The sequence below is a fragment of the Vidua chalybeata genome, chromosome 2 (assembly GCF_026979565.1).
Source record: "Vidua chalybeata isolate OUT-0048 chromosome 2, bVidCha1 merged haplotype, whole genome shotgun sequence".
NCBI classification, from domain to species: domain Eukaryota; kingdom Metazoa; phylum Chordata; class Aves; order Passeriformes; family Viduidae; genus Vidua; species Vidua chalybeata.
Window position 1 is genome coordinate 39,983,318 of NC_071531.1, and position 23,177 is coordinate 40,006,494.

General features: G+C 37.6%; 1 protein-coding gene across 1 annotated transcript in view; it reads right to left on the bottom strand.

Annotated features, from left to right (window-relative positions):
- Positions 1 to 417: 417 nt before the first annotated feature.
- Positions 418 to 23,177, bottom strand: part of RAP2A (RAP2A, member of RAS oncogene family) — a 30,892-nt gene continuing 8,132 nt past the window's right edge. Inside the window, exon 2 of the mRNA XM_053935588.1 lies at positions 418 to 4,455. Coding sequence (XP_053791563.1) covers positions 4,218 to 4,455 — 238 coding nt within the window. The 3' untranslated portion in view covers positions 418 to 4,217. The remainder of the gene's footprint in view (positions 4,456 to 23,177) is intronic.

The window sequence follows — 23,177 nt, forward strand, 5'->3', positions numbered from 1 at the left end:
ATTGAACAAGTTTTCATGTGGTCATTTTGTTTTTTGTATATGGAACATTTTATTACATATTTACAATAAGCACCATTCTCTTGCCATAGCAAGAGCTGTATCTTATCAAATACTGAGTATTACTGATTGTTGTCAGTGTGTAACCCACTAAGAAAAGTGAACAGAAAACCCCCCTCCATTGCTATTGCTCTTTATCAAGCTCATAACTTAGATCACAACATCCATCCATCCAAAATAAATTATATTTGATTTTTACTTATTGCTTCTTAATTTGTATCAGAAGAGCATTTTGGCAAGAAATGTTTTCCTGAACTGAATATAATTGACAATGTTGTTTCAAATTACTGGGCACCCTCATCAGCTCTGGATGAGGTTTTTAATCAAATCAAATGGACAATATAGAAAATGCAAGGAAGATTTCATTAAATAAATTTATTTGTTAAAATAATTTAACTCCAAATACAACTGCTGAGTTTGCATTGAGTTCTATGTACAATTCTTGTTTTATTTGAAACATCAAGGTTTAAACAACTGACATTGTTACAAAACAAACTGTTGCCCCATTTTAAGTTGCCAGTTGTATTAGAGCTCAACAATTAACTGTGAAATACATTAATTCACCCCTAGGAAACTCCAAATCAACAGCATTAAGTCTGACTCCAGAACCCACTTCAGTCTTTCTTCAAACCCTGATCAAGAATTAACAGATGCACAACAATGCAGATAAAAGCCTCCTGCAGTTGTCAAACATTTGCTTTTGTTGCAGAGTTTCACAATTAAAGCCTAACCAGTGCTTTGATGGCACACTGTTAAAAAAAAAAAAAAAAAAAATTAAAAACAAACATGCACAAAACCCCCCAACCAAATGGCTGACATCTTTAGGTAACATTCTATACAGGAAAGCAAATACCAGTAGTTTTCCCATAGAAAAGTAATGGCAACTGTAGCACTGGGGTTAGGGAGAGGCTAGAATCAGAACAGAAAATGTCACCAAATTTTTTTTCTTGATGCTCTGAAGGGGGTGGGCAGGGGGATGGGCACAACAGAAAAAAAAACCAAAATCCAATGCAAGTTATTTTTAATGCTCTTGATCCGATTCTGGTTTGTTTGCTTTGAATCATTTTTGTGTGTATTTTTAAGGGAAAGAGGAAACAGTTGCTCTCACTATCATAGCTTAAAAGAATAAAAGTTGCAACTTTATAAAAAAAAAAAAAACCAACAAAACTGGAGAAATGCTGTCTTTGTAGAAAAGTACAAAGCTCTACAAGAACAGCCAAAGGAAAAGTGGGTCTTTGGAACAAATCATAATATTTTAAGGCATGTTATAAGAAACTTTCAAATACTATAATTGGTAATCCTATCAGGGAACAAATGAAACAGTAACCCAAGACCAGTGATTCCTGCAGGGTGGCCATGCAGCTGCTGTGTGGCTCACCTACCTCCCTTTCTGCTACCCCTATAACTTGAAAAATCTGTCGAGTGCAACTGTCATTGATTCAAGCTCCACTATCTTCACATTAGTGGAAATACAAATAGTGCATAACTACTTCCTCAGAACTATACAATAAAAAAAACCACTCGCATTGCTCCCCCAGCCAAGTTGCATGGTAGCTTACATATGGCCTATGCTTTTGAAAATGGAAGAGTGTGATGAAGAAACAAAACTGGGAGATATTTTCTTTAATATTTCTGTTACAAATTTACTGTGCAATTCTTCCTATATTTAAAGCCCATCTGCTTTATATCATGAACTTCATGTTAGGCTGTTCATACTCTACTTCATGCCATTTTCTTGGCTGATGAACAATCTGTCAGGTAAGATTTTTAACATCTCTCTAAATAACCTCGCATAAAATACACTTCCAACTTGGTTTGAAATTTGGCTTTAGTTCGTTTTTTTGTGGTTTTTCTTTTTCGAGTGCTTACAGAGTGGATCTCACACTGACAAACTGTTTTATGGATGGATTGTGCTGCTTGATTAACTGTTTCCCAATCGTGATATTTGAAACCCTGAAATATCATCAATCCAACATCTCACATCTTGTTTAAGTATGGCAGCTGACACAATGGGCAGGCAGGGGGTGGTAAGAGAACATTCATACCATCTAGTTTAGGCATGTGAGTTCTGTGACTTGCAGGACTAAAGTTAAAAGCCTAAGTTTGCTATACAGTCAATGGAAAGAGGTAGGTGCCTCTAGGAGGGCGATTCAGAGCACCCAAAATGGGCATTCAGATGCCAGAAATAAACGGTGTGCCTATCTCCCTAAGAGAACAAAGTACAGTAACAAAAGCTCTGCAAAGTAGATGGGAAATGGGCTACATTTATATTCTAGTAAGGCTTAATGCTCTGTGACATCTAATGCCCTTTGTCACACTGGTTGTGGAAAGGTCTTAAAAGATTAAGGGCAGAGTTGGCCAGTTCTCTTCCGTGAATATGATTTTCTTTAGTTATCATCCAGTGAACTATAATTCAAATGTTAAGGATATTTATGTATGGAAATCCGCAAAGTGTTTTCTACTCCAGTGTCCTTTGTGGCAGATGAGAGCGCTTTTAGGAAGTTCTGCAGATGGAGGCAAAACTCTCGAACCTAACTCCAATTACAGCATTTCTAAGGGCCATATACACACACACATACACACTCAACACACACACACACAGCCCAGCACCCCTATTTTCACTCATTTAAACACAAGGAACTACACTGTTACTGCACAAGATTTAAAAACTAATAAACGCATGGTGTTATTTAGACCACAGGCTCAGTGACTGTGTTTTTATGGCCAATTTTACCTATAAAAGATCCAGCTCAAGACAATCTCTCCAGCATTTAAAATCTAAACATTGCGATTGAAAACTGTTCTATACTTTGATTGTAAGACTTTGAAATAGGTATTTCTGTGCCATTAGTCATGCAAATGATAAATACTTCACTGCTATGAAACTAGCAAGTCAGAGCTCGAGCATCCTTTCCAAATAAAATATTTGCTCCCACCATTAAACACTCCAATAATTGGGGCAACCTTTGAATAGTGTGTCAGGCAATTAAAGAGCCATTTCCACACTCACCTAAGGAATTACAACCTTAACTATTTCACCTCTGAACCAAATGATTTCACATGGTTATTCAATTTAAGTTTTCAACATTAAAGCTATCAAATAGCAAACTGGATTTTCAAATGTTAGTTTGGGATCACACCAGAGAATGTAGCCCTTAAAGGCAAGAAAAAACTGTTGTCTTTAACAAACTTAAAAATGCAAAATGTTCATACTGTCCCACGAGGTTTCTGCAGAAGGGAACATATGGATGAAACATGGCTTAATTTTCCTTACAAGATGGTACTAGTTAATCTATTAAAGTGTTCCTTGTTAGTAAGGCTCAGCAATTTTTTTTTTCATCACAGTTGCTTCCTCCTGGTTCAGTAAAGTGAAAATAAAGATGCTTCCTGCTTTGTAAACAGAGGGTTTGTTTGGCTTTTTGTAGACCAAAACCTGAAGCGATCCTCCATTCTTGAGCAGCAAAATGAAAGATTTAAAACATTCCAATGCCAGACCGTTTCTTCACCCGTCACTTGTTTCCAGATCTTGCCTCTCATTTCACACACTGATACAATGTTTTCTATTTCAAGATGTGGGATAAAGTGTAGAAATAATAGCATTGATTTTGAAAAGAATCCAAACTATATGGGTCTCTGGTAGCCTTTTCCTCCAACACTGTCAGAAGTTCTGGTGAAATCAACATAACTGACTGAACAAACTCAGCCACATGTGATAGTGTCCATTCTGAAGCGCGGTAATCAGACACCAAAAGACTTGGCTCTCCTTTTCATGCTTATGCTTGTTGTGAAAGATCTTCAGAGATATCCTCTCCACTGCTTTCGTCTCCATTTCCAAAATGATTCTGTCCTCTTCGGAAATAGTTGCTGTTGTTGCTGTCTGACATGACAACACACGTACGTTCGACTGGAACGACCCTGTAGATCAACTGACTGTGCCATAAAATTGCAGGTGCTCAAAGGGGAAAAACGGGTGAGATGTGGTCATTTAACCCAATTATATTCAGAGTCAGTGATTGACTTTCAATGCTCAGCTCTGAGTTAATGTTGCTACTTCACTACAGATGTATTTCAAGTGACCCACAAACCAGGAAGTGAAGTAGACAGTTTTACCACCTTACAAAATTTCTGCAAATTAAGTCCAGGTTAGGTAATTTTTAATGCTATTGTATATTACATGCAGAACAGCATGGATCATCTTTGTCTGGCTGTGCTGCATAGTTCATTTGTCTAACAATTTCTGCAAAGAGCTCATCCACCATTGTTTTACTTTTAGCAGAGGTCTCCATAAAGGGGCAGCCCCATTCTTCAGCTAAGGCTCTGCCTTCACTCAATGATACTTCTCTCTCACTTTCCAGGTCCACTTTATTACCAACCAGAATTACTGGCACCTTCTCATACCTACAGTTTAAAAACAAAAACAACAGCAATAATTAAATTTTTTAAATGGCAACATTCTTAAAGTAAAAAAAAAAAAAATCTATTTGCAAACAGTACAGACCCAACAGGAAAGAGACATTTGAAAGATCTTAAAATTTTACATTTGAAAAAATGTGTATTTCACATTCTAGCAATTTGTTGCACATCTTGGTCCCCTCAGAGCTTTCGGAGTTCTACGAAAATCTTCCTCCTCTGAAATTTCCTTCCCTCCAGGAAACATACCAGGAATACTTTCACACTACAAAAATGAGGATTATAATACTATTTTCTCTGTTTGCAATCTCCATGTGTAAAACATCAAACCCTCCCTTCAACATTATACCCTCCTTCTCCCTGAACAGGTATTTTTTGTATCGCCTGCTTGGATTAATGATGCAACACTCTCCCTTTCAAGAGTATATTTACCTTTGGTCAATATACACAGAACTCTCTGAATAGCAATAAATCAGACACAACCAAAGGGCCAGTAGATTAATTCCAAATTTCAGGAAATGTAGTCCACTTCAAGTACTGCATACACACATAAGTACTGTTACATAAACACGTATTAGATAATACAGAATGTGTATCTCTCCCTTCTAGCATTCACATCATTATGCCAGTTAAACAAGTCAAAGAGACAAATAAAAAATCACAATTAAGTTCCAGGCAATACTATCACAGCTCTGCTTCATAATCAACTTGGACAGCACAACAGATCATGTAGCTATGAAGAAATTTGTTACTTTGCACCTCCTTGTGAAGGGATCCTTGCCAAATTTTTTTACAAAATTGAAATGCCTGCCGTTTTTTTTTTTCCATCCTCACATTCATAAATCTTTCTTCAGACTTGAAACTAAGTGTTCCATCAGGTTTCAAATTTACATATTTGCTACAGAAAAGAAAAGAGAGAAGAAAACACTGGGCCTATTTCCAAAATACTCTTACACAGGTTTTCTCATGAAAGCAAGTAGGACTGAGAGGAAAACCAGTTATGACTTTTTAGCACTCAAACCAGACCTAAGAGAAGCAAGATGGTACCTTCTTAACTTAAACCTGATTTGCTCCTTCATATTTTCTTAGTAGTACTGCTTTGAGTCAAATCAATAGAGTAAGACTGTACTGTGGACAAAAGATGCAGCTGACACCTGCAGCAGCTGAAGATGACACCCTCCTAAAGCCACCTTCTTCATCCCTCCCACCCATCCCCCCTGCCTGCTACGCAAGGCAGCAGAGCAGTGCTGGTGCCTCTGCCTCATCTGGTTGAGGGAAACAACCTGCTTCCCTGTCTGTCACCGCTCTGCATCGGAACAGGTACCCTGTGTGTTCCTGCTGCCTCTGCTGCAGGGACAGTGGGCTCCCCCAGTGTCCAAAAGGATAAAAGATCAATAATGTCTCAAACCACATCAGCAACTCTTACCTCCCCAGACTAGCATCAAAAATTTGTCCAACTATGTCACAAGATGTAGCTGAAATTCTAAACGTTGTTATGCTTCTTTGCTTACTAAGGGAATGTCATAGTCCAGGGCTTTCATCAATAATTGCAGAGAATCCCCCTCACTTTTACCATTTTTCCTGCCTTCATTTACCATCTGAAGAGACACAATCCATTTCTTACTCTGTGGATAAGTGTTTAGCACAATGATATCTCTGGAACTCTTGCAAGAGCTAAGCTGCCATTAATTAAGTACCAAAATACACATAAACATCTTGAAATCTGTCCTCCTGCATTTAAACACAAGATAGCATAGTCTTTAATTACATAAGATGGATAGCATTCAACAGATAAAAAGAAATACTGAATTGCTGTCTTATCTTTATTATTCAGATGCATGTGTCCTATTGTATTTGCTATACAGCAGTAAGAAAAAATCCTTCAGTGGAAATGGAATCAGGTACCCCTTCACTGCATTTCTTGATTTCTGAGGGCCCTGAACTTCCTCTCACTCTCCACTGGCTTGCCTTCCGGTAAAACTGAGAAATTCAAAGAATATGCTTGAGAAATGCCCAGTGAAGAAATAGATGACCCAGAATTAAAACACAAGACCCCTTCTCTGAGTTTTGTGAGATCACTCCAATTTGTTGAGAAACATATAAGGAAATACATACACACTTGTTGCAGACTTATAGTCAGTCCCACTGAAAAATTCAAGTGCTTAAAAGGTTTAGGAACCCTAGAAAAGCCGAGCAACTAAATATCTGAGAGTCTGTATGCTGTGAGTACTCAACACCTGGGAAATGGAGCAGTGGAAACCCTGATGCTTCATACTGAAGAACAGAAAGAACTGATGATCTGACAGAAAAGATATGAAAAGCCTAATATAATTTATTTGCACAAGACCATCTAGGAACTATTAGGTGGAACTCATATAAGCAATTTTCTGTATTGCTTTTCCTGTTGCATTTACCTGATTCACTACCTACCTTCACCACCTAAAATGAGATCCTACAGTCAATAGACTTATTCACCAAATAATTCAGATTCACCCAATAACTTTACAATATTGAAACGCGTAAGAAAGTGTTTCTGCAAAGCTCTCATTATGTCTTCTTACCAAAAATAAAGTTGCTCTTGCAGAATACATCTCTGTACTACCTAGATTTTGAGTAGTTAATTTTACAGAGAAAATATATTTTATATATATACATATTCTGTGTGACATATATTTTAGATTTTTATATATACTTATGCCTGTCTATAATAAATACACACAATTTATCTTTTTACATAGAAAAGTCAGTGTCTACTACCTAGAATACAGCAAATAATGGAAAAATAGTCCATGGGTACTGAGCAGAAGACTGGCTCTGGTACGAGCTGGACTTAAGTGCTCCAGCTCAGTATCAGTCCTGCCCAACCCAAGCTGAGTAGAGAGAATCAGACCAGACTTCTGTGTATCCTATTCCTCAAGTACCAAGAGGATGATGAACTGTGTGTCTTCATTCAGAGTCCTAAGGGCCTTCACACTTTCCAGTTTTGAGTTCTGATAACACTTTGTGGAAAATCTAGCTCTTGACTAAATCAAACTCTGCAAGCTCTGAAGTTGAAGCTAGTTTTACACCCTTCACCTCTCAACACTGCCAGAATTTCCTGCCTCACTTAGTATCCTGGGCAATTTCTTTTCTGATGAGTACGGGGAGATCCCTGGCTCAATACTCTCCTTACTACAGCTGCTGATCTCACTGGAGGTAACTTTTGCCTGCATCTGGAGACTCCACTTCATACTCAGAGCTTTGACCAGCCAGATGTTGGACACCCACCACTCAGGTGGTGTGCAGTAGCACAGGCCCACCAATGGAAGGGCAGTTTCTCAGATGTGGAGGAATTATATGATTCTAATGAAATTTGAAGGGAAGAAGAAAATCTCTTCCTCACAGGCTTTTCACTCTGTTGAATTTCAGTGGCCCGAGAGAAAAATAGGTTCTTTACAAAGGAAAAAACAAGTAAATTAAAAAAAGAGAGCTACCTTGCAATGTCCAAGCAGCAATGCAGAACCCTTCTATACAACCACAAAAATCAAACACAGGAATTCACAAATCCTTCCTCTAGCTGGGTCTAACTTATTCACAAATACTTTTAGTAGAGCAAAAGAGGCTAGAACCCCACCACCTATACTGAAGTCCTGAATCCAGGCTGCTGCTCCCATTACAGGATCTGTGGGAGAGCAGCTCAACCCACAGTGGGAGCTGGGCAGAAGTTTTGCCTTTTTCTGCAGCCCAACTGCCCCTGCCTGTTCCCTTAGCAATGGAAAAGTGGCACAGTTCTGCTCATTGCTGGAGCAGGAAAATCCAATTTTCTCAGTATGACTGAAAAGCTTTGAGCAGCACTGATCATTCTTAATGAAAAGCATGAGGGCCACCTGAAAATAACTGCTGCTACTTTTGTCATTATCAAAGCAGCACAGTATGTATTCTGGGGCAAATATAGCAGAGCCTGTAAGAAACACTCTCAAATGTAGCAGGGGAAAGCTTGACTTTTTAAGACCTCTTCAGGAACAAATTTTTGCAAGACCAATTACACGTGTTTGCAGAATGCGATTAAAGAAAAAGGCACTTCACTCTGTTTAAATGATCTCATTTTCTTTAGCTCCAATATGACAGAGAGTGAGCAACAGCCACTCTTGAAGAGGTAGCAGGACTGCAGTCATTTATAGCCCTATGAAAGACACCAGTACAGAATCAAATGCCATCATATCTAGGGTCTCCACTACTGGCAAGGTACAGGCATTGCCCCATAAAAGACAATCAGAATGATTTCCCAGTTCTAGATAAAGTCAGTGCTAAAACTCACCCTGTTCCCCATCTTTAATGAATACCTGGGACCAATAGCCCACAGTAAATCTCTCAGTTTTCCTGAGAGTGGACACCACAGGCACATGAAATCAATAAATACACAAAGATCAAATGTTTTATGTGGCTCAGTTATACACCACTGACCACACAGCCTTATATGTCACACAGCAATAAATATTTCTATATTTTATCTTGCCTCACACAGCACACACATCATCCACATTTCTGTTTAGATTACCATCTATTCAGTGGTAATATCACCATTATTACTTTGAATAACAGCTTAGAACATTTAGAAATCTTCAAGGTGAATGGTATGAGAATGATCTGCAGAGACTTTTTCCTCACAGCTTTTCTACCTCCAATCACACCCAAAAAACCATGGGCAGTACCTGACTTCTTTTACAAGGTACTTCTCAGATTTCTGGTTAAAACTGTCATTGGATAAAGATAAAACCAAAGATGATGTGCAGTGCAAATATAATAAAAATGGAGATTGAAACAGGCAAGAATTTAAAAACAAAACTCCCAAGCATACACCAAGGCTAATAAACAGACCTGATTCCTTTAAACAGTGGTAGAGACTGCCCAGTACCCCTACACTCTGTGTGCGTGTGTGAGTTGTAGTATTCAGTTGAGAAAAAAGGTACAAACAAGTTCCCGTTTTCTAATTCACATTCTGGAAGTGGTGTCTCTTTTAAAAGATTTTTCCTGTGCTTCATATTAGACCCAAATATTTTCAAACAAATAATTCTGTGTAATAAAACAAACCAAGATAATACCATGTATTCTTAAAGACTGTTTTTTATAACAAGTTTTAGTCCTGTTGAAGTTTTTGGAAAGATGCATGATTACAGCTTTATATGATAAAAACTGGGACCACTGAAATACAAAAGGTATCTATATGGGATAACTATTACTAATAATCAAAAGGAGTCTCCAGTACTAAATCTCCTTTATTACCTTTTACACACAGGGCATCTTTCTTTTTTTTAAATGCATTTCTGTCACTTTTGATAGCATTTCAAAAAGGAAATTAATTCAAGGGATAAAGATATTAGTGTTGAAAATGATCCAAATAATATCAAAAAGTCAATAATAATTGTTCTTCTTTTTAGACTTACAAAAAACTTGTAGTATGAATCCTGCCAAAATATGCAGCAAAAGAATTATGGGTAATATGAAAAAAAGTACCACAAATGACAATTAAATCTATTAGGTTATTTACAAATTCACACTAAAAATAACTAAATATCCTTTTGTAATGTAACTTGCAAACTTTGATTGCCTTCAGTAAAATCTGTCTTAACTTGAACAAGCTGTTTCCTCATCTAGAGGAAAAACATATTCCAGTGTAACTATCTAGAAATTTTCTAATCCCTTTCACATAATTACTTGGATAGTTAAAGCAGAATCCTTCATAGTTAAAACTCACATCAGCTATGGAGGATAAGAAAAGGCACCAAGTGTTCCCCAGCCTGATTCTGAGCCTCTCAAACACCAGGATGAGAGGAAGCAATACCACAGAATTTTCAAGGAGAAAACTACCTTAACCCTTTCTTGAAGCTACCAGTTCTTGAACCAAAGCAACAGGGGAAAAAAAAACCAAAACACAAAACAAACAAACAAACAAAAACCCAACAAAACCACAAAAAAAACCCAAACCAAACCAAACAAAAAAAACCCACACCACACACACATCTATTACTACCTTAAGACACAGACAGAGGAGATATCTCACTTTTACCAAACCCCTATTCTTTGTATTTTGGTAGCTTTAAAAACTACATCTATTAGGGAGTCATTGTGCAGAATTATGTTTCCATGGACTCCTGCAAATAGACAGCAATAAAGATGTGTCAATACCTGTATACATGTATAAATGTGTCAGAGAGATACTCAAATCTAAACAAAGGTAGGTTTCTGCAAAGTTTGAGCACTTTTCCCTCTAATGGAAATTATTACAGCTTCTCAGGCAAAACCACACAGAACAGCTGTAAAACTCTCACAATTCTGCTGCAAACAAGTCATTCCAGTTTACTAATTAATTGCATTTAATATTCAGTTTCGTAAGTTATATTGTGTAGTGATTTAATTTCTTAAGCAATAACTCCCAACTAAAAAAATAGTCTTAAAATAAGTTTTGTAAATGAGTAGATGTTAAAGAGCTTATTGGAAGTCCCACTGCAATTAGGCGGCTGAGTCATGAATCAGTTTGCTATAAAGAACAGTGTATGGCCTAATTGCAGGACTGGGATCTAACATTTTATTCTAGGCTTTGACATCAACTCCTTACATAGCCTTTGGGAAAACAAACTGTTCAGATGGACAGATTGAGGTATATAAAGTCATGATAATTGTACTTACTCATAGGACAGCAAATTAAATAATGATTGCAAAACAACTTGGGAGGATAATATTAGAATAATAAATAACAACACACTATATCACTTTTGAGGAGGCTTCAGAAACTTTGTTCTTGTACATGAAACTTTCTGGAAATAATCCCCTCAGCTTAAATAAAATACTTTAAAGCCAATTTAGTTCTGTGGGTGTTAGAGCTGGCTTCACTTGCCAGTTTGGCTCACCATTGGTGCTGTGCTTGTAAGAAATTAGAGGAAATCGTTCCAAGCAAAAGCCCAAGAAACAACAACCAACCACAGTATACAGAAGCACTATAAATATCTGCTTCCCAACTCTCACAATAAGCACTTTTCAACCAAAGCACTTGCACACATTATTCCTAGGCAGCTTACAGCTGAGACCTTCCAAGGGACAAGAACCATGGATGGTCCAACCCAACACACATACTCAAAGGCCATGCAGTAAACCTACATTCCCCTGCTGCATCAGATGTAACAGGATGATGCACATCATCTCTGTATGAAGGACACCAAAGATCTTTACAGGTCATTTCCATTCACTTCAGAGGAAAATTCTTATCTACAGAGGATTTTCTGCCACTAAGATTTCATAGGAGAACCAGAATAACAATAAACTTCCACATTTTCAGCCTGCTTCTGCAAGTCACTGCAGATAAGTCTACTTCTGGCTCTCCCTACAGCTTTTTAAGATAAAATGTCAAGAGCATCTGAAAATTCAAAGGTCTATCAACATGTCTTAAGGGTTCGCTAGTCACTAAAGTAAGTCCTAAAAAAAATCCCTGATCATTAATATGTTAGGGAGATATTTTCTCATGAAGCTTGCAGAACTCCATGAATGTTTAAACTACGTCCCATGACACTGTCTGTTCCCTTCAAAGCAATGCTCTGGCACAGGTGAAGGAAAACAGCTTTCTGAGTGCTGGGGGTGACAAGAAGCCAATCACACAAGTAGCTTCAGTTCTCATCTACTGCCATTTCAGATGTTCAAAAGTCTTCACGAACAGGTTATTTTTCACCTTAAAAAGGACACTTCTGCCTAGTATCTATCATTAAAATTCATATCTAACACTGAAGTCTATTATCAAGACTGAAAAGACTCTAAGGGATATATAAAATCTACCTTCTTAGCAGCAGGTTTGCTGGGAGCATATCCAAACAAGATTTTAATCCTCGAGTTCTCTCTCTATGCCAATCAAAATCCTCATCTCACACAACTGAGCATCAACATCATCTTGTTGAAATCCTGAAATGCTTGGCACATTTAGCAACTCAGAAACACTGGAATTTTCAAATGGGAATTTTCTGTTCCTTGGTTTAGCTTAAGAAGCAATAACCACAAGTAAATAAAGGTAAATGTTTTACCTGACTGTTTCCATTGTGACTAATTCCCTTGTTTCTAAAAGCAACAAGAAAATCAGGATGTCCTACCAATCTGAGATTCTCACAGCTGCACCAAATTCATCTAGCTCCTGTCTCTCTACTCAGCGCATACTGAAAGAAGTCTACTTATCAAGAAAACTACTAACAGATTATGAGGCATGCTATAGTTGCTTAAATACAAAAAAAGTTCTTGCTCAAAAAATGTCCAGACATTAAAGCTGAGCACCTAATTTTTTTTTTTAAATTACTGCTACTAGCTGTAGGAATAGCTCAACATCCTAAAAATTAGGTCTCACATTTCAATATTTAAGCTTTGCATCCATAATTGAAAACTACTCTTATTAACCACATTCGTTTTCTTACCTTGAATATTTTTAAGCCATATCCATGCTAATATACTAATGTTTATTCCAATACAATGAGCATGACTGGATATGTCAAGGCTTTCAGTACCTACCAAATGTGCAACATACAGAAGATTCTAAAATTAGAGACTACCAACTATCTTTTATTTGTATACTGAAGTCTCAAAAAAAAGATATTTCTTTTAAATTATAACTTTTTTCAGACATAACCACTTATAATTAAATTTTATCCTCAATGTCTTAGAGCAAAAACATTAAGCACCAAGCAAGAGGAATGCTGACATGTGATCTAAGAGATGTGGGCTCAGTTTCACACCCTGTTACAGACCACCTGTCCAATTTCTAGCAAGTCTCTTGAACTCTATACCTCTGCTCTCCATCTGAAGAAAAGAGTCGTCCATCCTTAGTGATGGAGGCAATCTGAACATCTTGAAGCATACAGTAACAGTAATGCTTGCTCTTCAACTGAAAAAGCACCCTGCATCCCAGCTATTCTAAGCAGTAAGCTATGCAACATCACAAAATCTTGGGATTTCTTTACAAGTATAAGGAATGTTAGGGCAGATTCTGTGCCAGCATCAAATCTGTCAGCAAAAAGAATAAAGCTGGTGGATTAGGTGTGCCTTGAAGCAAGAACACCAGCTTTGGGGTCAAAGTCAAGGTTGTTACCTCACTTGAACACCACCAATTTGAGCAGAAACTGCAAAGGCTCAAAACTGACATTGAGGGATTTCTCCTCTTCCTTGCTCCTCTGTACAAAACTCTACAAAGTCATAAAACCTGCCCATTCAGGTGATGTGGGACTGAATAGGTGCCTTTACAAAGGCAATGAAAAATGCAGCTATCTATTAAAAGCAATGTGAGCCTCTTGCACATCATACAAATCTATGGATTCCAATTGTTTTATAGTTGAAAGTTATCACATTGCTGTGTTCAAACAACAGCAACCCTAAAATGCATTACTATTTATCTATCAACACGTGCTTTGTAACAAGGAATTTCTCTCAGAAGCATATCTTGATGTGCAAATGTTTAGATAAACTACTGTAATATTTTAAAATATACTGTAAACTTCCTGTACAAGCAAGCAGGGACAAAGGTGAGGGAGGAGAAAGAAAGAGACCGAAGAGATTTGTACCAATTCAGATATATCAAAGTTTATGCCAGTAGCTCAGCTTAAAAAAAATATCTTTGCAATAAAATACTGTTAACAATCCTCCTGGAAAAGCTGAAACAGCATCAGACTTTGTATAAAGCGCAGAATCTGTAAAGTAATTTATGAGTACAATGGTAGGTCTAGCTTGTTACAGAGTCTATCAATGCTGCTATCTAAAGCTCTAGTTTTTTCTTCTGCCTACAACTCCTCCCCTCACCATTCTCCAGTCCATAAATAGCATTAAGCATGTGCCAGTTTCTTCCATAACTATAGCAGCAACAGTGTGTCTTTCCCACCAACAGTTCTGACAGAACTTAATCATTATTTAGATTTCTAATTTGTTCCAGATGTTGAGCTGGACAGGAAGGGACCTTGGGAAGTCTCTAGTCCAACCCCCTGTTCAGAGCAAGGTCAGCCAGGAAATCTCAACCAGCTTCCTCAGGGCCATGCACAGCTCAGTCTTGAAAACTTCCAAGGACAGGCCTTCCATGATCTCTTGGGGAATTTGTCCTAATGTTTAATTTAGCTTAACTGTGCTGCGGAATTCAAAACTTACTGGCAGGTAATGGAGGAAGATGAGACAAGCGGACAACTGAGTTGCATAATGCTTGTTTACATAGAAAATGGGCTGAGAAACAAATGACAAAGTTATATAAATATTTATAGCTATTCATTTTTGTAGTGGAAGTGATAATCATATTTATAGGCCTCGAGATAGACATATATCTTAGAATTCTGAAAGCAAAATGAACTAACTAGATTTTGCAGAATTAACTAAAGCTCAAGCATAAGTTAATGACAACTTCAAACTTTTTATCCTTGTTTATTTAAGCTATGAAATTGAAACTTTTTCATGGATACATAAAGTAAAACTAGTGAAATCCATATGCATTTTAAAAGAGCCAGAAGACTATAGTTCTTTAAAGTATTAGTTCACTCTTCAAAGCCAACACACTCTTATATTACTTTAACCATTTTATAATCACTGATAAAAATTCCACTGCAAAACTTGCTAAAACTATTCTAATAGGATTTTCTCTAGGTCATTAAAATTACACTTTTACAGTCTTCAAGAATAGGCCTAACAATTAATTCAAAACCTTCTTAGTAGCATCACCCACTTCCAAAGGATTAGAACTCAGAAAGAAACAGTTTCTCTCCCATTTTGAGGTAAGAACCTTTTACTCCAAAAAGTCTGTGCTCCTGACTTTTGGCACCACCCAAATCTGGCCCCTGAAATGCAACCCTTGGTCACAAAACTGACTTCTGATCATTTGACTGCCACGATCTAGTCTGCAGAATTGAGCATTACATACTGATACAAACTGCAGTTCTACAGAGGCTTTTATTTATTTGCTTTTTAAAAAACTTGACTGCTTGCAATGAACCTAGCTGCAGGTCACTAAAACTTAAGTAAAAGTAAAACAAAAATAACAGAGCTAATTGGCAAAAAACCTGGCCTGAACTTCTGCTCTTTCATCTGTCTCTAAGCAGAAGCTAAGGCAGGTAGATACCAGAGTTTTTATGATACTGCATAGCCTGAAAAGAATTTGAGTGTCTAGTTCAAAGCAGAGACTTTTGTTGCCCTAGAAACTAAAGAAGAATACAGCTTAATGTCCTTGAAGCTAATAAAAACATCCTACAATGCACATAAAAAAACTTTGCAAAAAATGCTCTGTTGAGACAGATCTTCCTCACAATGGCACAATTAGGGTGCAACTCTGGATATTTTTCAAGAGATGGACTACTTTACAGAAACTAAGTAAGTGACCACATGGATACAGTGAACCAATTCAGGACAAAACAGTATAAAAGCATTTTTCTCTTTTACTGCAGAAATAGCATTCTTATTACAGTTCCTTTTGACCACAGTCAAACCCTCCTCTACCAACAAAGTAAAAATCCAAGGCCTTGACTAGTTTCATGAGCAGATGCTCTGAGAGCCTCTTCACTCCTGCTAAGTTTCTACCAGAACATTTTATTTTCAACTTGGTAAGCAAAACCATTCTGCCATGACTTCAGAAAGTTGGTGGCCCTTATCTTACAGAACAATTTATCTAACTGCCATATGCCTACTCTAAATAATTGGAGTGTTAGAATAAACAGAGCACCAGGAAGGTTTTATTCTCCACAGGTTTAAGAAGTCAGCTCCATCTTCAACACCTCAACTTTCTATCCCCAGAAATTGTATTCAAAAAGTGTATATAATCTTGTTAAGTGAAACTGTTTCCATATCTAAAGATGAACAGACCAAAATAAGAGCTTCAGAATTGTCAGGATTTTTTTGATTGTTTGTTACTTGTTTGCTCTTATTAAAATAAATTCTGGTTCATCTTGAAATACAAAACACTGCCTCCCAACATACTACCTTTAAGTGGAATAAAGATAAATATAGAGAACAATTTCTTGATAACCTCCCTTCTATCTTGAGCATAAACTTCAGAAATAATTTTCTTAGGTGATTTTTTCATTATTTCTACAATAAGATGGGTACCAATTAAAGAAAAAACAAACTACTTCATTATGAATCAGTGTTGTGAGTATAATCCATTCGAATATCCAGACATTTCTTAGTAAGAACTTGTTTATAATATGACATTAAGTACAGGGTACCTAGTAAAACAGTGAGATCTAAATATTTTACTTTTTCTCACATACATAGATGTGTGTATGAATATGTCAAATCTAATATTTGATTAACTATCAAAATGAAGCCATCTAGAATGAGGAACTGATATACTCATCATCTCAGATGTCGAGCTATTTATATTTTAACTACTGCATAAATGTTAATTTCCTTGGGTCTACTCTAGGTTATAAAAAGCTCCTCTTTCCCAGAAGAGTTTTACTAACCTGTCTGATGGCCATTTTATTGCTCACGAAGATGCTCTGTGGCAGCCAGTCAAGCCTGCAGACTGTTTTATCTTGTACCTGTTAACCCTACCAGCAATGTTGGCCCCTGGGAGTCCACCACCAGCACCACGGCACTCATCTCTGGGGATGTGGGCACATTGGCTGTGCCAAAGCTGTGTCAGCAGTGCCGGGGTCAGAGCCCAGGGCTCTGGCTGTCAGCATCCCTTGGGCAGCGGAGCGGCTCCGCGCTGGCATTCTGCCGGTGGCCGTGTGCCGGCTGATGGCCGGTGTCACCCAGAGATGGGGAGGACGGGCCTCGCTTGCTGACAGAAAAAGCAACCCACGTACAAGTGTGTGAGAGTGAAACAGAATGAAATCAGTGCCTTGACATAATTTTTTTTTTTTCAGAGGGAGAAAACACAAACAAGCCAGGTCAACCTAAGAAACTTCTTTAAAATGCTGCAAATTCCCACATGGATACCAATTTTCATGTTGCTCAAATTAGGTATAAGACAAACAATGTGGCTTTACACTGGTTTAAACAAATTTGCTCAGAAGCAATTCAGTGAAAAAATTTTCACATGGTGACAAAGCCTATTTTAAATTTTTTTAAACAGAAGATGACTGCAGAACCTGATAGAATTAATTCATTATTTCTTCCTTTTATACTGAGTCCTGAGCCCAGATGGCTAAAAGACTGAAAACCTCTTGTGTACATATATGCATATATTTGTGTGTATGTTGTACATACATTTTAACTGCCTCTCTTTCCGAGCAAACTTAATTAAAAAAAAAACCAAACATGTACTTAATTTTATTCTAAGAAACAAAATATTACCCCAATATTTACATGTCTATTTGTCACATTTTAGGTACAGAAAGGATGGTAATTTGCATACTTAACCCTCCAAAGTAACAGTAAGAAAATATTTGAAAAACATTGAAATATTTGAAAAATAAGGTTTTCTTTTATGAAAAGATTATGTTTAGAGGTACTGTACACACACCCCAGTGTCCATTACACCTCCTTCATCGTATCACTAATTGGTAACTAGAATTTCCTGAAAATAGTTCATTAATTATTTTTTCCACATTAAGTTGTCCTATTCAGAAAGGCCATTCCAATTAATCTGAAGGTGTGTGCGGAGGTGTGAAGCCTAGACTGTTCCCAGTCCTTTTAATCTAACCACATTTCTTGCTGACAAAGTCTTTCAAAGCAAGTGTTTTGATCATTTCTTGGAAAAGAATGTAAACTTCAATTACCAGACTAATTATCCCAGCTAAGAAGGCAATACAATTGCTTAATTTTAGAGTAATGATGGACTTTTCAAGGTGTGCCTTCTCAGCTTTCATCCAAGGCTGAGCTTACCATTGTCCCTCTCTGGTAGATGCAGCTACCATGATGGCAGGCACTACTTCTGACTAAAAACCATCTGGAGGAAAATTCAACATTCACCAAGTTATGTGCTTTCACACCTTTAGGTTAATTTGTTTTCTTTCTTGAATAGACTCATCTCATTTAAAAAACGATGCTTTTCTCTTTTTTTTTTGTGTGTGTGTATTTTTTACCAAATATAGTTTGTGAGAAAAAAATAGAAAAGGCAATATCCTGCAATAAATTGCAGCAATTATATTGAATGACCAAGTTCTTGAGTTGCCATGGAAAGAAAATATTTTCTTTTTTCAAAAATCATACTTCTCTCCTCTGTAAAGTCTACAATGCAGCAATTCTTTCCAGAGGTGAAAACTTTGTAAACACAAGGTTGTTTCTTTTTCTCCAATGTGTCCCTATCAAGCCTAGGGACACATTAGTAAGCCCTGCAACTCACAGCACCATCCTTCCCACTTCCTTATGTTCCAGAGCAATTTGGACATTTTAAGTTCAAGTACTCTGATAATAGATTTCTATATATTTTGTTTTCCTGTTCATAACAGTTACTTTGTCAACTCTGGTAGGTAAAACCTGAATTGCATGGATTTGTTCAAAGAGTTACTAAAGTACCCAAGATGAAAGAGTCTGGATAAACCACCTTTCCACCATCAAGCCACCATGATGTTTATCTTCAGCTTCTTGTGATATAATTTTTAGAGATATGGGCCCTTTGAACATGCCTGCTGCATTTTAGTCTTGTGATGGAGGGTTCATATCGTCTGCAAGTGCCCGTCACTTCCTCCCCTTGAGAAAGGGGCCCTGCTTCCTGTTAAACGTTCCCATGTCCTGTCTGCAAACCATCACTGCAGCTCAGTAGCTGAGCTCTTGGCAATTACAAGTGTAACCAACAGTGTGAATCAAAAAGATGAAAGGAACAGTAGCTCCAGTGCATCAGGAGGTTGTCCAAGGTCTGCATCTGCTCATTATGGTTCCTGAAAATCACCTTCACCCAGATGAGGAGCAAGTCTTCCAATTACATGGGCAGTGCAGAATCCGGGGCAAAAGGCCTCGTGGGAGCAGGACCATTCCCACAATGTAAAATCTGGCACTCAGACTGGTAATAGGAACAGCATTCCTTGCCAACAGTTGTTAACAGACTCATCTGATGGGTAGCAAGTATCTGATTTTGGTTGCTAAGAGATCTGGTTATAAGGGAGCATGAGAAATAAAAGAGTTACAAGAAGTTTGACTACAAACTGCTAGATAGTCGAACAGACTCAGAAATTTGCAACAACTACATAATAAGACAGTGATACTTTGTTAAGTAACAGAGGTTACAAAATCCCAGATGGAACAACTACATCGTGTATGGTGCCAGACTAAAGGTGAGACTATTAGAGACCCATTCATGCAGTCCTGATAAAAAATTATCAGCTGATCCATCATTTTATCTTTAAAGGCAGCAGAGGACTCTTGAACCCCATTCCCATCAAAACAATAGCCACACACAGCAGGCAGCCTGGCTTCTCCCCAGTTGTAATGAATTTTGTGAATATCTGGATTGAGTGAAATTCTAAAATGTGTCATCATGCCTAAATTTTCTAGAACATCAAGGACCAAGGCTATTGATTCTCTCACATGGCCAGCCTATACCAACTACTGGGGAAACAGGTGGCATGAAAAGAGACTGCTGAGCATCTGCAGCTTCTAATGTTAAGTGAGGCTGCAGACAACCAAACTAAGAGAGACAGAAGAGATACCTAATGAAGGCAAAATAATTGAGTTTCTTCCTGTTTGATACTCAACATTAAAACTCTATGGACTCTTGACAGGCTACCCTGATATCATCTTCTTCTCCAGTATCTAGTTTCTAGGAAAGAGTCTATCATCCCTCAGACAACTATTTGTATATGGATAGACATCTAAGCAGATTCTACTCCAAATAAAATTTTACAATCAGCAATATAAGCTGTGCACAGAACTCCTAGAGAAGGAAGGCATCTGAAGTACAAGGCGTGTTAAGTCTGTGCTGTGGATGATTTGATCATCAAGTCTGTGGCCTATTCCATACTCTATACTAAAAAAGTCATACAAAGACATTCAGAAACTCACTGCTCAAAACATGCAGAATGAAACTGATGTGAAAAAGGAGGTAGAGAGATTTACTCATTCTGATGGCAAATATTTCTGGGTCTGAAGGCAAAACTGAGGTAGATAAATATACTGGGACTCCAAGCATTTAGAGGCCTATGACCAGGAGACTGCTCCACAAATTTTCTCCCTCCCCACTAAATTTCTTGAAAAGCTGCACCCACCCAAAGTTTTTGTCAAAACAAGGTATCTGTCTGAAGGCCTCGAGCTGTGCAAGCCCAAGTGAGCCACATACTGGAACCAAAACAGTGCCACACACCTATGGTCTCTGCAGACTTAGGCAAGCAGCTAAGTCCCTCAAGAGGCCTAATTCACTAAACATTGCTTACAGAGTCTACTAACACAACAATAGTAAGATATTCAACAAATCCACAACACATATCACTTCCACAGAAAGCCCTGGGAATAAAAGCAAATGGTGTCAACGCTGTTTCTCACATTTAACATAGTACAACAATTATAACCCTGATCAGTGAGGTGAGAGACCTGCACCACACACCTCCTTTAGTCATAGGAGTTTCACATCTGCTTTTCCCAGAGGACTATTCTAACCACTCAGCTGCAAGAGAGGTTTAGAAAATATTCTTCAATCTTTTTGTTGAAGATGTACCACTGTGAAGGTAAGTACAAACACAAGAAGGCAAATTCACAAATCCCAAGGGAACAACAGAAAAAGATTGTATGTAGAAGATAAAGAAAGGTACCAGGACTGATATTCAATGATTTCTCAGGACTGTTTATTCTCTTTAGATTAGGAAGTCACTGCAAAAATGCAAAATTGATATCTCATATAGTTAATGATCACCAGAAGACTCCCCTAGTCCAGGTGACCATAATATTTCAGGAAAGGTCATGAAGCTGTTGCTTCATGATGACATACTGACTTCCATTCCTTTCCCACTCTTTTTAAGTATTTTGACCCATGGTCAAGCCTGTTTCTCAAAAGAAAAGATTCTGCATATATGACTTGGTAGTTTGAGTGGTTTGCTGCAACAGTATCATACACCTCAGAACAAAGCAGATTCCTAAGGAAATTACCCAAAATAGCTTAGTGGTTTTTTCCTGTAAGGCCCGGGTCTCATTTATTTCTAAATGAAATGCATAAAAAGAGAAGGTTGGCATTGGGGAAAATATATTTTAAAAGGCATCTGTTCCAGAGCACTGCATGTTCAGAAGATTGATGCCAGGAGTGCCTGCTTGCATCCTGCACATTTGGTACAATAACAAAACCAACCTCTCCTACCTCCAAAGTCTCCATGCATCGTGAGGAGCTCATCTGTTAAGGAATCCAAGCAGATTGAACAGATTTAACTGGTACCACACTGACAACCACCACTCCCCTCCCTCCAAACCTAAAACCACACCCAAACGGAAGAAAGCAATGGGAGAACTCATTCCACATTATCACTTGGACTTTGACAGTGGACTGCAGCAGCCTCAACCCAGCAGAAGGTGACTCATTCTTCTCTCTTCCAGGCATTGTAGGGAGTGACATGCATGTCAGCTACCAAGAATCTAACTGCATCTGAGACTGTTATAACAGAACAGATGCCTTCTTTATGCACTGAGATGGAGAGCCTGGATTCAACTGGAGACTGAAAAACACTCAGACCAGTTAGGATTTTTTGCTTTGTGGGGTTAGAGGGATATGAAAAGCATCTGATAAAATCCTCCAGAAGAAATAGTTCAACATTATCATCTTCTGCCCTCCAAATTATTAAAAAAACCCAGCTTGAATTCCTGAAGCTAAAAAAAACCCCACAACTAAATCACAAAACACCACGTGAGACAGGTCTTCAGCAGAATTGTTTCAGCAGAAAAGGGGCAAATTCTGAACCCAGAGAGAGAAGATGACTACTAGGAAAACCTATTAACACATCAAGTTCTTTTGGCAGTAGAAAGTAATATAAAGACTGAAAACATACCTTCCTAAAAACATGTATTTACAAGTAGCAGTACACAAATTAGGACTGATGTCATAGTTTAAAAAAATACACTTGTTCAGCATTCTGCATCATTGAATACAGAGATGAGTGGAAAAAAAAAAACATCAGATTTTTTTCCCCACTCATTTATAAATTCTGGGGAAAATGGTATAAACTCCCAGCATTTTGTATTCATTGTTTAGTTCTAACAAAACCAAGGAGTTTCTAAAATTTATAAATTAAATTAAAAACATAGTAAGGACATTTCAAAAGAAAAGAATTTATGCATTTCTATACTGGTCTTCTAAAGTTCACAGCTTTTTGAAAAGACAGAAGCATTCCAATTATTTTATAAAACGTTTCAAGATTTTGTACAGCATTTTAGAAGATGCTACAGCAGTGCTGGAAACTGCAACCAGATCTATTCAGATATAGTAGGTTGATCAGTCCTGGCTTACCCTCTTTAGTGTAAAATATATTAGGAGTAAGAGGGCAAACAAGTCAAACATTCTCCTGTGAAAACTTGCTCATAATTCAGCAGATGTGGACACAGGCTAGCAGTGACCTATCTGACTATTTCTTGAAAGCATCCTTTCTTGCAATTAATCAGAAATCCACGATCAAAGCGCTTCTTCACATTCAGAGCACTTAAGTTCATTGCCTTATCCAATTCATTTCCAGTTCAAATTAAATTGTAGTTGAGTTGAAACTCACATGGGAATCTCAAACACTATTAATCTTTTAGTTAAGGTGGCTACCTGTTAACCAGAACAATAATGGAAGTACCCAAACCATTCTTTAAAGTAAGAAGTGTATTTTATTTTA